The sequence below is a fragment of the Sciurus carolinensis genome, chromosome 7 (assembly GCF_902686445.1).
Source record: "Sciurus carolinensis chromosome 7, mSciCar1.2, whole genome shotgun sequence".
In the NCBI taxonomy this organism is placed as follows: domain Eukaryota; kingdom Metazoa; phylum Chordata; class Mammalia; order Rodentia; family Sciuridae; genus Sciurus; species Sciurus carolinensis.
The window spans coordinates 116437660-116451741 of NC_062219.1; the positions used below are offsets into that span (position 1 = coordinate 116437660).

Here is a 14082-nt window from a genome sequence, read left to right on the forward strand (position 1 = left end):
GGAAGGACCTGCCAGAGTCACTCCACGTCGAGTAAGAGCTGGACGAGCTCCCCAGGTCACCTTCCCACTACACATTCTATTAGGCACAGGATGTCATTCCCTGGTATTCCAGGACTGTACAACTTGAATTTCCTTTTCCACAATGTGATTTTATGTTTGCAAAGAAATGAAAGGCAGAAGCCAAGACAGCTGGCTGTAATGGAGAACTGCAAATATCTCTTTATGCCTTCAAAGCCCAAGGGCTTTCGGGAAAACAGCCCCATCACTGCTCTGGGATGAAGAACAAGACTTGCTCTGTGAGCTTTGGTCCTGAGTTACTTCTTGACAAAAACTTCTCTTTGGAGTAAATACAAGAAGCTGCTCCTATTGCCTATTTGTAACTTGGTGGTTCTGGGGAGTTGGTTTGTGGGTAATAAAAATGCAAAACAACTGAAAAGTCAGAACTGTCTATAAAATAAACAATTAACTATCTAATGAGATATTAGTGCATGACCACATCCAAATCAGCATAGATTTATATACTCCTTTGCACATGAAATATCAATGAGCATTATTTTTATATTACATTTTATATCAAATGCATTAGAATTTGTCCTGCATAGAAATGAATAGAAAATTTGTAATAAGGCATTTGATAAATTTCAGAAGGGAGAAAAATATGCATAACCACTAATGAGAAAAAGAGTCAAAATAAATAACTGCTTTCCACATTGAGATGGTTGAATTTGCAGAGTCTTTGGTACCTTATAAATCTAGATAATAAAATATGAACAAAGTATGCATTTTTATGGTTCCCGTCATCAAGAAATCTAACCTCTTGGGAGAGTTCTTACTTATTTTAAAGGATTTATTTAGCTTGATTCCTCCACCCCCTTCTTCAGAGATTCTTTGTTTTGAAGCAGAGAGGAAAGAGACTTGTGGTACCTTTCCCCAAATTTTCTCCTCTCAGATTTATGGATGTGAACTTCAGAGGAAAGATTCTGACAAACAGGGGCACAGAGTTCTCCACCCTGGCCCAGTGATAGCCTGTGAACTTATTAGAAGCCAGTATGCTATTACACAGCATGGATATAGTCATATCAATTAATGATCCCTCTGGTTGGGGACATTCAACACAGTCAGCATATAGTAGAGTCCTCCCTGTCTGCTGGCTTCTTTCCACAAAAGTGTGCTCAAATTTCTCACTTGGGCTGCCATCCACATTTCTCATCCCACTCAGAAAGCCCACTCTTGTCCAACTCAACATACCCCAAACAAAACTCTGTAGCTTATCGTCATGTTCATACATGCATTCCCATTTCCGACTCCACCTTTAGCCGAGCTCCCAGGCCAGATTTGTCCAGACCACCTTTGATTCCTTCTTGCATTTCACAGAGAACCTGGAAAGCAGGACCTTGCTGGAGTCTGAGGGGGAGAGGTTGGGCTGGGAGCTGCGTCTGTTACTGCTTACTGCCTCCTGGTGGCTGTCCGGGGAACAATTAAGGGGCAGAACAAAGGAACCTTTGAAAAAGGTGGTTCAATCACTAGGATATCAAGTGCAGGTAGAATTCCAGATATTTCGGAGCCAAGAGGAAAGAAGAATTACGCCTAGGACAAAGCTCACTCTGAGACCAAGAGTTACCAAACACGGAGCTGCAGACAGTTACTACCTGAGCAGGCACCAGAAACGCTTCCAGATGTGCTGGGGAGAGAGGATGGGCATGGGTAGGTGAGAGGGAGACCCTCCAGAGACACAGCCAATGTGAAGTTAAGAATGAAGATAGGAATCTCCATACTGCTTTCCATAGTGGTTGCACCAAATTGCAGTCCCACCAGCAATGTAAGAGTGTACATTTCCCCCACATTCCCACCAACATTTATTGTTGCCTGTATTCTACATAATTGCCATTCTGACTAGAGTGAGATGAAATCTTAGAGTGGTTTTGATTTACATTTCTCTAATTGCTAGAGATGCTGAACATTTTTCATATATTTATTAATTGACTGTATTTCTTTTTAAGCATCTGTTCAGTTCCTTCGTCCATTTATTGATTTGGTTATTTGTTTTTTAAGGATTAAGCATTTTGAGTTCTTTATATATCCTAGATATTACTGCTTTATCTGAGGTGCATGTGGTAAGGATTTTCTCCCATTCTGTAGGCTCTCTCTTCACATTATTGATTGTTTCTTTTGCTGAAAAGAAATTTTTTAGTTTGAGTCCATTCCATTTATTGATTCTTAATTTTACTTCTTACACTTTAGGGGTCTTGTTAAGGAAGTCAGATCCTAAGCCAACATGGTAAAGATTTGGGCCTATGTTTTCTTCTATTAGGTGCAACATCTTTGTTCTAGTGCTTAAGCCTTTGATCCATTTTGAGTTGAGTAACTCATACATTGATGGTGGAACTGCAAATTAGTACAACCACTATGGAAAGCAGTATGGAGATTCCTCAGAAAACTTGGAATGGAACCACCATTTAACCCAGCTATCCCACTCCTCAGCTTATACCCAAAGGACTTAAAACTGACATACTACAATGACACGGCTATGTCAATGTTTATAGCAGCTCAATGCACAATAGATAAACAATGGGACCAACCTAGGTGCCCTTCAACAGGTGAAAGGATAAGGAAAATGTATATATATAACACTCAGCTTTAAAGAAGAATGAAATTATGGCATTTGCCAGTAAATGGATGGAGTTGGAGAATATCATGCTAAGTGAGATAAGCCAAACCCAAAAAACCAAAGCCCAAATGTTTTCTCTGACATTCAGATGCTAATTCACAATAAGAGGGGGGCACTAGAGAAGGATAGAGTTACTTAATATTAGATAGAGGGGAGTGAAAGGAGGGGAGGGGTCATGAGGGTAAGAAGGATAGCAGAGTGAAACAGAAGTACATATATGTACATATATGACTGCATGACTGATGTGATTCTACAACATGTACAATAAGAAAAATGAGAAATTACACCCCATTTATGAATGATATATCAAAGTGCATAAATGCATTCACTGTCACGTACAACTAATTTAAAAAATTTTATTAAAAAAAAATCAAAGACAGGTCACAGGAGGAGGACCACAGGTCTCACAGGCCAGAATCTGGTGGCAATACCCCTCCATCTGAGGCAATCCAAGGCTTTCTCCTTGACCTCACTCATGTAAAGAAAGGTTGTAAGATTCTGACACTCTACACTGGGAGAAGTTAGCTTAGTGACAGCTGTGGGCCAGTGATGGGGTGTGGGCCTTTGGACAGAGCTGGACAGAGGACTTGCCAAAAGACAGAAGGCTTGCCAGGCCCTCTCAACCCACCTGTCAGCAGGACAGGTTCACGGCCACTGCTCTGTATTCACTGAATCCTGTCAGTTCCCTTGTAAGATAGGTCCTAGAATGTTGCTCCACTCTGTCATCATCCCTGAACTAGGCCTGCATCCTCACCCACATGGAGCTACCCAGGGGGTCTCTAAGATGGTCTAGGAGTCAACAGCGTGCTCTAAATGAGGTTGCAGATATGGGCCTTGTCAGTGATGGCGGAGAGCTTGTGTTTTATTCTAAGTGCTGTGGAAACTACTAAGGTGGAGAAAGAAACAAAGAGGGAGCCAGCACATTCTTTATGAAGAGTGGCTTCTATCTGTCATCAGACCTATGTGTACAGAGCTGGATAACTACTCAATTCTGTAACAAGTTGACTGAATAAGTTGGGCTCAGTATCGTGTAAGGAAAAAGCAACTTCATTGTTTCTGACTCTGTACTGAGTCCAAGCTCTTTCAAGCAGATTAAAGACTGCTTTGCATAATTCTAAGCAAATAAATATGTAAACATAGATGAGCCGGGGAGTGTGGCACACACCTGTAATCCCAGCGACCCAGGAGGCTGAGGCAGGAGGATTACAAGTTCAAAGTCAGTCTCAGCAATTTAACAAGGCCCTAAGCAATGAATGAGACTCTGTCTCAAAATGAAAAATAAAAAGGGCTGGGGATGTGGTTCAGTGGTTAAGCACCCATGGATTCAATCCCCAGTACCAAAACAAAAAATAAAATGAAACAACAACCAAAAAAATAGATGGACCAGATAATTTTACTTTTTTAAAAAACAGAATACAATTTATAAATTTGACTGCTGTGGCAACAGAAGAATAAGAAAGCTATCAAAGAACCTGTACCACCAAAAAGCACCGGACCCAGATGATTTTGTAGAATTCTATGCAAAGTTCAAGATTCTAATGCTACATACATTGTTTCAGAGCTCAGGAAACTCCCACAGTTTTATAAAGCAAATCTAATCTCAATTGACAATGAATTCTGATAAAGTTAGCACAAAGACTCTAGAAAAATCTTATTTATGAATATCAATGTAAAAGCTCTCAGTGAACTTTATTAAATCTATCACCACACCAAAGGAATAAAACATCATGACCAAGGAGCATTAATTTCAGGAATGCATGGATAATTTAACTTAGGGAATCCATTCATATTTTCACCAAAGTTTTAGATATTTGGGAATGATCATGTAATTATCTCCAGAGACGCTGAAAGGCATTCAACAAAATTCAACATTCATTTGTGATAAAAATAAAAAAATATAAATGGAATAATAGTTAGGAAAAGCCCAGGGGAAAAGAGAGAGCAACAAGAGAAGCTTAGTCCTACCAGAGAGCAAAGTAAAATGTAGAGTTTAAATTTTAAACAGAATGCTATGTAGCAAAAACGGACCTACGGACCTATGGGAATTCTGTCTTCATTAAAGGAAGCTTCTCAAATCACTGATGAAGGATGACAGACTGCTACTCAGAAAAACATGAAATTTCATCCTTATTTATGCCACTTCCAAATGGTTAAAAGAACTAAATGTAAAAAATGAAACCATACTGAAAAAAAAATACAGATTATTCCTTTATAAGCTAAAGTGGGAAAGGCCTTCTTGCTAACAGTCAAGATATATCAACAACGACAACAACAACAGAAATTCATAAATGTGACTATATAAAAATAGAAGTGCAACCAAACCATAACAGGAACCGCTCTGTCTGGTCAATGGAAACACGTCATAAAGTCAAAATCTAATAACAGCATGAGAAAAAATATTTACAGTGCCCATCACGAATAAAGGGCTAGTGTCCCTAATATACAATCCAGTCTTAAAAATTAAAAGGAAAGCCAGGCACAGTGGCACACACCTGTAATCCCAGCTGCTCAGGAGGCTGAGGCAGGAGGATTGCAAATTCAAAGCCAGCCTCAGCAACTTAGCAAGGCCCTAAGCAACTTAGTGAGACCCTGTCTCAAAAAACAAACCAAAAAAAAAAAAAAGGCTGAGGATGTGGCTCAGGGGTTGAACACCCTTAGGTTCAATCCCTGGTACCAAAAAAAAAAAAATCGAAAAGAAAAATATCTATTTGAGAAAAATGGGCAAACTATATAAAATAACCTTGAAGCATATGAAAATTTGCTCCATTCAATTCAAAATAAGAAAAAGTAGATTAAAACTATGCTAAGATACCATTTCTCACTGTCATTGATGAAAATTCAAATGCTTGAAGAACACTTTGTTGATGAGATTCACATACCTATGAGAGTGCAGAACAGGTGAGAGACCCTGACAATAATCCCCAAGGCAATTCACCTTGAACTTACATCTCCAACAATATGAGAAACCTCAAGCAGAGGCAGTTAACCAAGGCACTATTCGAGATAGCAAACTATAGGAGAATGGTTGAATAAATGGTTGAGAATGGTTGAGTAGCATGCAGCTGTAAAAATAATGAGGAAGACATCTATGACCCGATGTGGTGTGCTTTATAGGACACATTGTTCAGTGAAAAAAGCAAGACACAAACTTTAGCAACTTCATTTAAAAAGGGAAGTATAACAAGAAGGTGTATAAATGTGACGTACATGCAAAGAGAAACACAGAAAAGATAAACCAGAAAACACACAGGTTTGCTTACCCATAAAGGAAGAGGGAAATGGACTGGAAGGGCTAAGACTTTTGGAAGAACACCTTATTATCTATTGTGACATCTGAACTATGTTCATGTTTTACATACTTAAAAATAATAACAAATGGGGAAAACTAAAATGTAACACAAACAGAAAAAAAGTGCGTGACTATATATCAATTGATAACATAACCCTTCAGATAAAAAATATGACTTTGGAGCATAGTATTCTGCATACCCTCAGTAGGACATATTCTGAGGACAAGAATAATAGTAAAGAAATCTGAATTTCAATCTGGTGTCTTCCTGGGCTTGCTATCAGCGGATTGATTCCAAGCAAAGGAGAAAAGATATTGAGGTTGCTGGAAGCAGAGCTCTCGCTGTGGGAGAAAGGAGACGGCAACATGGCAGGGAGAAGCCTAGAATCCTGCGGCATGTGACTGAAAGTGCGATTATTAGGATTAGCTCACGACATCTTACAAAACATGTGATTACTTCCTAGGTTTGTCCACTAAGAGAGCCTATGAGCACATATGCATGTGTGTGTGCGCGCGCACACACACACACACACACACACAGAAATAGATATGGTTATTCAAGCATCTAGCTTTAGAAATGCAAAATACAGAGATACAAATATAGAAAGAGAATGGAATGCTAACAGTTGGTGAGCCTGGGACGTGGTATATGGATGCTGACCACACTGGTTACTTTTCTGAGGGCTGCAATAGTTCACAATAAAAAGCCCAGGGCCGACTCTGCCATTACCTCCAGTTCCATTTACACTGTACTTGTGTTTCTCTGGACTTTTTCCAGCTCTGGTTCATCTGCATTGAGAGCTGGTGATCAAAGCTTCCCTAGGTGTTCACGGCACAGGAACACCCTACCTCTAAGACAGGGTGAGATGACTTCCACTTGGTCTCGCCTGCCCTTTGGGAGGACCTGCAGGACCCTGCAGGGTCAGATTCTCCAGGAACCAGCTTCTAAGACTCCTCAGGCTCTTGCCAAGGGAATCAGAGTCCAGAGCCCTCATATGTGAACATCTTCAACTACAAATTTGTAAGTGTTTGGAGATCGGTCAGCTTTTTTTCTGCCCACTTGTATGAAATCATGAGACATTCTGTAGATGACCCCCATGGATCAGATCACAGCCTAGAAGAATTTAATATCATTGATTCAGTTCACAGATGTGTCCTGAGCATAAGATACTGTTGTAGCAGTGGAGATACAACAGTGAAAATGGACAACAGTTCCAGTGGTCACTGATAGATAGCAAATAAATCATTAAAATACAGAGTATGTCAGTTGGTGATGCAAACTGTAGAAAAAAGCAGGGTAAGAGGGTAGGATGGGGGTGGAGGTTGGGGAATGGGTAGTAAGGGAAGACATCCTTGAAAAGGTGACATTTAAGTAAAGACTAGAAGGGCTGGAAGGTCAGCCACAAAGGGTATGGGGGGTAAGGTAAGATGTTCCAGGAAGTGCAAGCATCTGTGGTGGAAGCCAGTGTGGTATAACAGGAGGCTGGGGAGCAGGAGCTGAGCTGGTAGGAGGAAGGGAGAAAGTCAGGGGAGCCCAGATCTGGAGGTGGGGGACACGCTTGTGGGTGTCTATATGTAAGTAACCCTTGACCTTGACCCACAGTGACATAGGATCTCAGAAGGCTCTGAGAAGAACAGCCATGTGACCTGACTCACATTTTTAAATTCTCAGCTAAAGCAAAAATTGTGCTCCCTCTTTCATGTATAAGTTGATGATCAAACCAATCCCTGAAGAATTCTTTTATCTCTTAACTTTGTTTCCATTCCAAGGTAACCTAATACAGCCCCTTCAAATAACAACTAGAGCTGCCATCAAAGAACTGTCAGGTTCTGTCTTAGCATCTGAAAAAAGTGTCATTAGCCATTCGTGGGTCTCTGGTCACTTCTGCATCTTTGAAGATGAAAAGCACCGTGGGTGAGATTAAAGGATATGAAGAAGGTGGAATCAATATGGGCATAAAGAGGCCAACAGGGTATGCATTGTGCAAGGGGTGAGCTAGGTGTCTGGGGGTGAAAAGACGATCAATTGACAGCAAAACGAGACTCTTGAGACACTCATCAAGTGTAGAGAACCAGAAGATGGAGCATAGCCATGCCCGACTGGAGAGTATGAAAATTATGACAGTCGGCAAGAGACTGGGAGAGCGGCACATGCTGACACTGGACTTGAACCTTTCACAGGTGGGCCACAGAGGCAATCCCTGTGCAAAGGAGCAGCTCAGCTGGGGCTCCCTGCACCCACCCATGGAGCCAGGTGGTCTAGTCTGGGGTAGGGATCTCTCAAGAGAGGCAAGGCCTCATCTGAAGGGTGGGCCGGAGAAGGGACTTGGGACTGGGAGGCATTTCTTCTCTCTCCATGGGAGCAGGGATCCCATGCTGAACTGAGACCCTGGGCTCTGTCTATGTGGCCTTGCTCCTGTGCTTACTGTCACATGCCACCCTGGGCAGTTCATGATGGAAGGATGCAGGTGAGCAAGTAAGAGGAGAGGGACCAACAAAGAGAAGGTCAGGCAGGAATACAGGTCTTCATTCTTCATCTATGCTTCTGGCCCTTTTAGACTCTGTTCATGAGCATCATATTTTAATGGATTTTCGGAGAAAGAGATAAGGAGGTGGGAGACTGCCGTCCTATCAATGGAGAGCATCAATACCCATAACACCAACTGGTTTTATGACATGACAGAGGAGAAATAATCAATGCATAAATTAGAGCTTTAAGGTTGTCACAAACACTGGGGCACTACGATTTAGTGAGAGGAAGGCAGGCCAAGATGTGACAAAGTTGTAATTGGGAGACAGGAAGCGACAATATTTTTCACAGTAAAATAAAAAGAGGGGAAAGGAGAGAGATTAAGAGAGAAAATGAAATGCACAGCCTTTGCCAGGCTGAGTTACAAATGACCCCTTCAAATTAAAAAAACGCTGAGAACTTACGTGATATCAGCATTAGGGTGAAGCCCAAAAACTTCAGGGTTATCTAGGGATGGCAGCGACTGGATGTACTCAAAATACTGGTCCAAGGTTTTGCACACAGGGATTTTATACCCAGTATAAAAACAGAATGATGGTTCAAACATCTTCTCACTGAACCAGACCTGGAGGAGGGAGAGAAAATAAAGGAAAGAAAATTGATGAGAATCTCAATGAAAACTGCCCCTATCAAGGAGGAAGGGTCACCTTATTTCCATTTTAATAGGGTTTTTTTTTTATATTGGTTTTGAAAGCATCTTCACAAAACTACTGATAGAATAATTAGCACATCTATGAAGAAAAAAGAGAGGCCAGAACACAAAAACAACTCGGGAGGCCTCTGTTCAGCACCAAAGAAGAAAGGTGCAGAGCAAAGAGAACCAAGCCAAGCCCGCAGGCCTCCACTGGAGCAATCGGACGACCCTCAGCTCCACTCTGGCAGAGAAGGGGAACACAATGCAGGGCCCCATGAAGCAATATCCACACAGGAGAAGATGCGTGGGCGTTTTCATTGTCTTGTGCCTGGGCGGTGCATGTGCACAGTGTCACTTACACTGACTCAAGCGCCAGCACAGCCAGACAGCCTTATAAGCATCTACCCCCAAACTGAGTCCGGCAGCTTCCTTTGTTAATTAAGTTAGGTCCCTGTCCACAGGAAGCAAATGCCTTATCACATCCTTTTCTCATTCCATGTGAACTGATGGATTATCTGTAACAAAACAGTGAGAGAACAAATACACGCTTGGTGTGAACAGACTTATTTTGAAGGAGGAGGGGTGACGCTGAACGCCTATGAGCCGGTGTTGAGGCAATAACTTCAGCATCAGGCAAAGTGTTTCCTCAGCAGGGCGAGAAAGAAGGGAAAGACGGGCGTGGAAATGTAGGCACAGTGTCTGATCACTCCAAGGACTGATATGAAGGAGATGGGGACTGTACCTTGCTCCTGTCAGGGACACTATCTCTAGTACCTTCCCTCCACCAGCTCCTTTCAGTTCTTTTTAGGTCCAGACGTTGCTCTGAAATACCCCGTGTACTGCTTCTCTCTGGCTTTATTTGGTTCCATTCTATTCTATTCAACTCCTGGGCACAAGGTCCCGAGCTTAGAACCAGAACAGAATGCAGAGATGAAAAACACACAGTTCTTTCATTCAAGGAACTGGTGACCTAGTAGAGGGATAAGCCAATTATGGAAGAACCACAATACAGAGTGTACTAAAGTAAGAGCCTGAAGGAAATATAAATAAGCAAAGTACCAGGGAGGCTTTGAGCAGGAAGCAAGAATGGCCAGGTGGATGTCAGGTAAGGCAGTGATTTCGGAGAACAGCCTGGAAGGAGAGAATTCTGATAGGAGGACTTGTAGCTGGGGAGGCCATACAAGCAAAGGCCCAAAATAACTGATGTCAAAAAGGTGAGGCAGGTTGGTGAATGAAACGAAGTCAGGGGTAAACATAATGCAGTTCCAAGAGGCAGGACAGGAAAGATGAGGCGGTGAGGTCATTTTATGGATGACTGTGGATGCCAGGGCGATGACTAGTGCTTATTTAAGAACCAGGGAGCAATTGAAAGTCATTAAAGGGCACAGAGCTGAGCATAGTCATTATTGAGAAAGATTAGATTTTTTGTGATGTGGAAGGCTTCAATTGCAGGAAGACACCCCAGGGAGGCAAAGGCCTCAGCACACAGATAACAAATGACCACCGTGGATTCAGTGTTGTCGGATGGCAAGTACCTAAAGAAGCAAAATGAAGCTTCTCCCTGGTTTATCGTTACTTTATTAACACCCACACAAATGGCTGAATCGAACCCACACGGAGCTGGGTTTCCCCAAATGAGGAGGCTCTTTTGGGATATGGACAAAATACAGAATATGAAATCTACATGGAATTACTGTGGGAGACTCTAAGGGGTACCTACAAAAAGTGGATACTATGGTTTGGACCTGGAATGACCGTAATCTATGGCCGACCTAGGCTGTGACGGGATCTTTAAGAGGTGGAGCCTCTGGTCACTTGGGGGTATGTCCTTGAAGGGGAACACGCCCCTTCCTCCCCTTCTCTCCTGTCCTGGCCATGAAGCCATGAGGTGAGCACCCTCACTCACCACGCACTGCCCACCATGATGTGCTGCTCCACTAGCCACAGGCCCCAAAGCAATGGGGGCAAGTGACCATGGACGACACCACCAGAGCTGGGAACTAAAATAAACCTTTTCTTTTATAAGTGGATTAGCTCAGGTGTTTGTTACAGGAATGGAAAGATGACAACAGACATCCTTGAATAAGAACATGAAAAAAGTTCTGCAGTTGTTAGTTGTTGTTTTTAACTGTAGCTTTTATTTTTAAAAATTTTTATTAACACATTATAATTATACAAAACAGTGGGATCCATTATGCCTTACCATAATTTGCTCAGTCTTCTTCCCCTGTTAGGTTTTGAAGAGACATTCTGTAAGATGCCAAAACACAGCAAACAGAGATCCAAAGACAAGCCCCAAATTGGAAGTCATAGGGACAGGGGATCTGACTCGGAAGCACTGATTTACAATTGAACAGCTTCCCATGGTAACTCGGGATCCCACCATCCCACAGCGGGGACAGTGGCTGCACCATGGGTTGGTCAATGGAATAGACAGTGAGAGCAAGGTTGGGGACGGCTGAGACAGGGGACGACAGGACAGGGGCTCTCTGGTGCTGTTCTACAGCCTGCTCAAGAGGATTCTGCTGCCAAGGTCACGTGGGAACCTCATCCCCTTAGAACCAGAGACCCAGACTCACGTCGTTGCTTATGGGGGATCATCTGGAACAAGTCAAATCTAGACAGAGGAATGGGTAAGGTGAAGAGCAAGTGAGACAGGAGGTTGGTGGTGGAGGGTGAAGAGCAGATTCAGGGGGAATGAGGGAGTGGGTCAGTCACGGACAGAGAACTGCCACCATTGAAGGGCCTGAGGGAGGGGATGGGAGGAGCCAGGGGAAGCCACTCAGGAGTGAGAGGAGGGAACGGCAGTGAGAGGAACTTTTCATTTAGGGCAGGAATTGCTGAGGACACAGGTCCTAAAAGCCAGGATCTGATGGTACAGAGAGGATCTAATCTGGTGGGGAGGGAGTAGCTGTTCCTTAGGAGTAGCCAGTGCACAGGGCCTGGAGAAGCACTAGACTGAGCTCTACACCACGGAGTCTGCGTGACCGTGACCGAGACACATCCCGCATGTGCTTCCCCCAGGCCTGCCCAGACCCCAGGATGCAGAATCTTGGGCCTCTGGGAGGGGGATGAGGTCTCAATGAGTCCTCCACTGCCCCAAATGTCAAATGCCAGGCTATGGAGAAGGAGAAGAGCAAATTCAGGAGACTAGGGATAGAGAGAGAAACCGCCAGCTTAAGATCTGTAGGTGGAGCAGGTTCCAGAGCCAGTGAGCCAGTGAGCAGAACTGCTTCCCTTTCTGTGCTCCTGGCCAGGTCATTGACCTTGAAGGGACAGATTAACACAGCAGCTCTTGACTGAGCCCCAGAGCGCCAGGTGGAGAGTAGAGGGCTCTTTCACATCCTGCCTCCTTGCCAGCCAACCACTGTGACCCACGCACCTTTGGGTAACACAGCTTCAATAAAGCAAACTTACAGAGGTGGTTGGCTAATCAGGACTTTTCTTGAACATGAGGTTTTAGAAAAAGAGTCAAACATGCTTTTTTAAAAAGTTGAGCAGAGGGGCTGGGGATGTAGTTCAGTTGGTAGAGTGCTTGCCTCGCAAGCACAAGGCCCTGGGTTCAATCCCCAGCACTGGGGGGAAAAAAAAAAATCCAAAAAAATGTTGAACAGGATGTGGTGGTGCACACCTGTAATCCCAGCAGCTCAAGTGGCTGAGGCAGGAGGATCACAAGGTCAAAGTCAGCTGCAGCAATTTAGTGAGGCCCTAAGCAACTTAGCAAGATCTTGCCTTTAAAAAAAAAAAAAAAAAAAATATATATATATATATATATGTAATATTTATATATTATATAAAGGGGTTGAGATGTGGGTCAGTGGCTAAGCAACCCTAGGTACCAAAAAATAAAATAAAAATTTTAAAATGTGATACATTAAGACATTAAGTGTGGTAAAAAACACACAAGCACACCTGATTTTCAGTCCTTTTATAATTCTTATAACTATTCTACCCAAGTATACTACTAAGACATACTGGTTTTTTGAACCTCAGATTTCTCATGTTCCCTAGTTTAATTTTCATGATCTCCCCTTTTTAAAAAAATATCAGCTGCAGTGGCAGAGCAGCAGGGCTATATTCAAAGCACAAAGTGGCCCACTGTTACATTTCCCCACTGTCAACTTCTACATTCCATTTCTGTGGGACAATGTCATGCTCCTTTTATTTCAGTTTCCCCCATTCAGCTCTGATATCCACATACAGTCTCCTCCCTTCAGAGGGCATCTACTTTTTAAATGGACTTGCTAAATGTCCTTAAATATGTATTTATCTTTGTGCAATAAACTGAGTTTGCTTTTTGAATCACATCTTGTTTTTTCCAGGTGCACGCAACACTGTTTTAAAGATCCAGGCAAGACGTCGTATAGATCATCTCTCCCAGGTGCTGCATTGGCTACCACCGTAGGCACCTACATTTAACTTGTCTCTTTCCCTGTGATAGATACAGATGTGTGTTTCTTTCAGCTTCCTGCGACCACAAACAATGCTATGAATAATATCTTTGTCCACTGTGAGAATTTCTCTGGGCCATATCCTGAGGAGTAAGATTCTGGTTCAGAAAGCAATCATGTCGCACAGTTGATGTGATTGAGCGCACCAGACAGCACCCCAGAAGGTGAGCACAGCTTTCTCTTGTGCTCACCTTCCATCTTTTTTTCTCAGGATTCTTGGACTTCTGAGGTGGATGCTGTGATGCATCACCTGATCCTCCTTCAGGACCCAGGCATGCACTCACTCCCCCAACTGTCTAGAGTATTAGCTACTGTGAGCTCACAGCTCTGTTCATCCCCAGGAACTGTCCTGGCAGAAGGGTCCCCTTGGAGAAGGATGGAGGGGGCACTCAAATGCAAATCTCCCAGTTAGGGTCTGTTTCCAGGAAAATCACCCCATGACAGCTGCCTTCAGCTCCTTGCACAGTTCCCATTAACACACACTTTGTACATGCCTGTTTGGACTTTTCC

The 14082-nt window shown here is 43.1% G+C and overlaps 1 protein-coding gene across 1 annotated transcript in view; it reads right to left on the minus strand.

Moving 5' to 3' along the window:
• Positions 1-14082, minus strand: part of Dnah8 (dynein axonemal heavy chain 8) — a 252532-nt gene that overhangs the window by 28461 nt on the left and 209989 nt on the right. Inside the window, 1 exon segment of the mRNA XM_047558191.1 lies at positions 8892-9052. Coding sequence (XP_047414147.1) covers positions 8892-9052 — 161 coding nt within the window.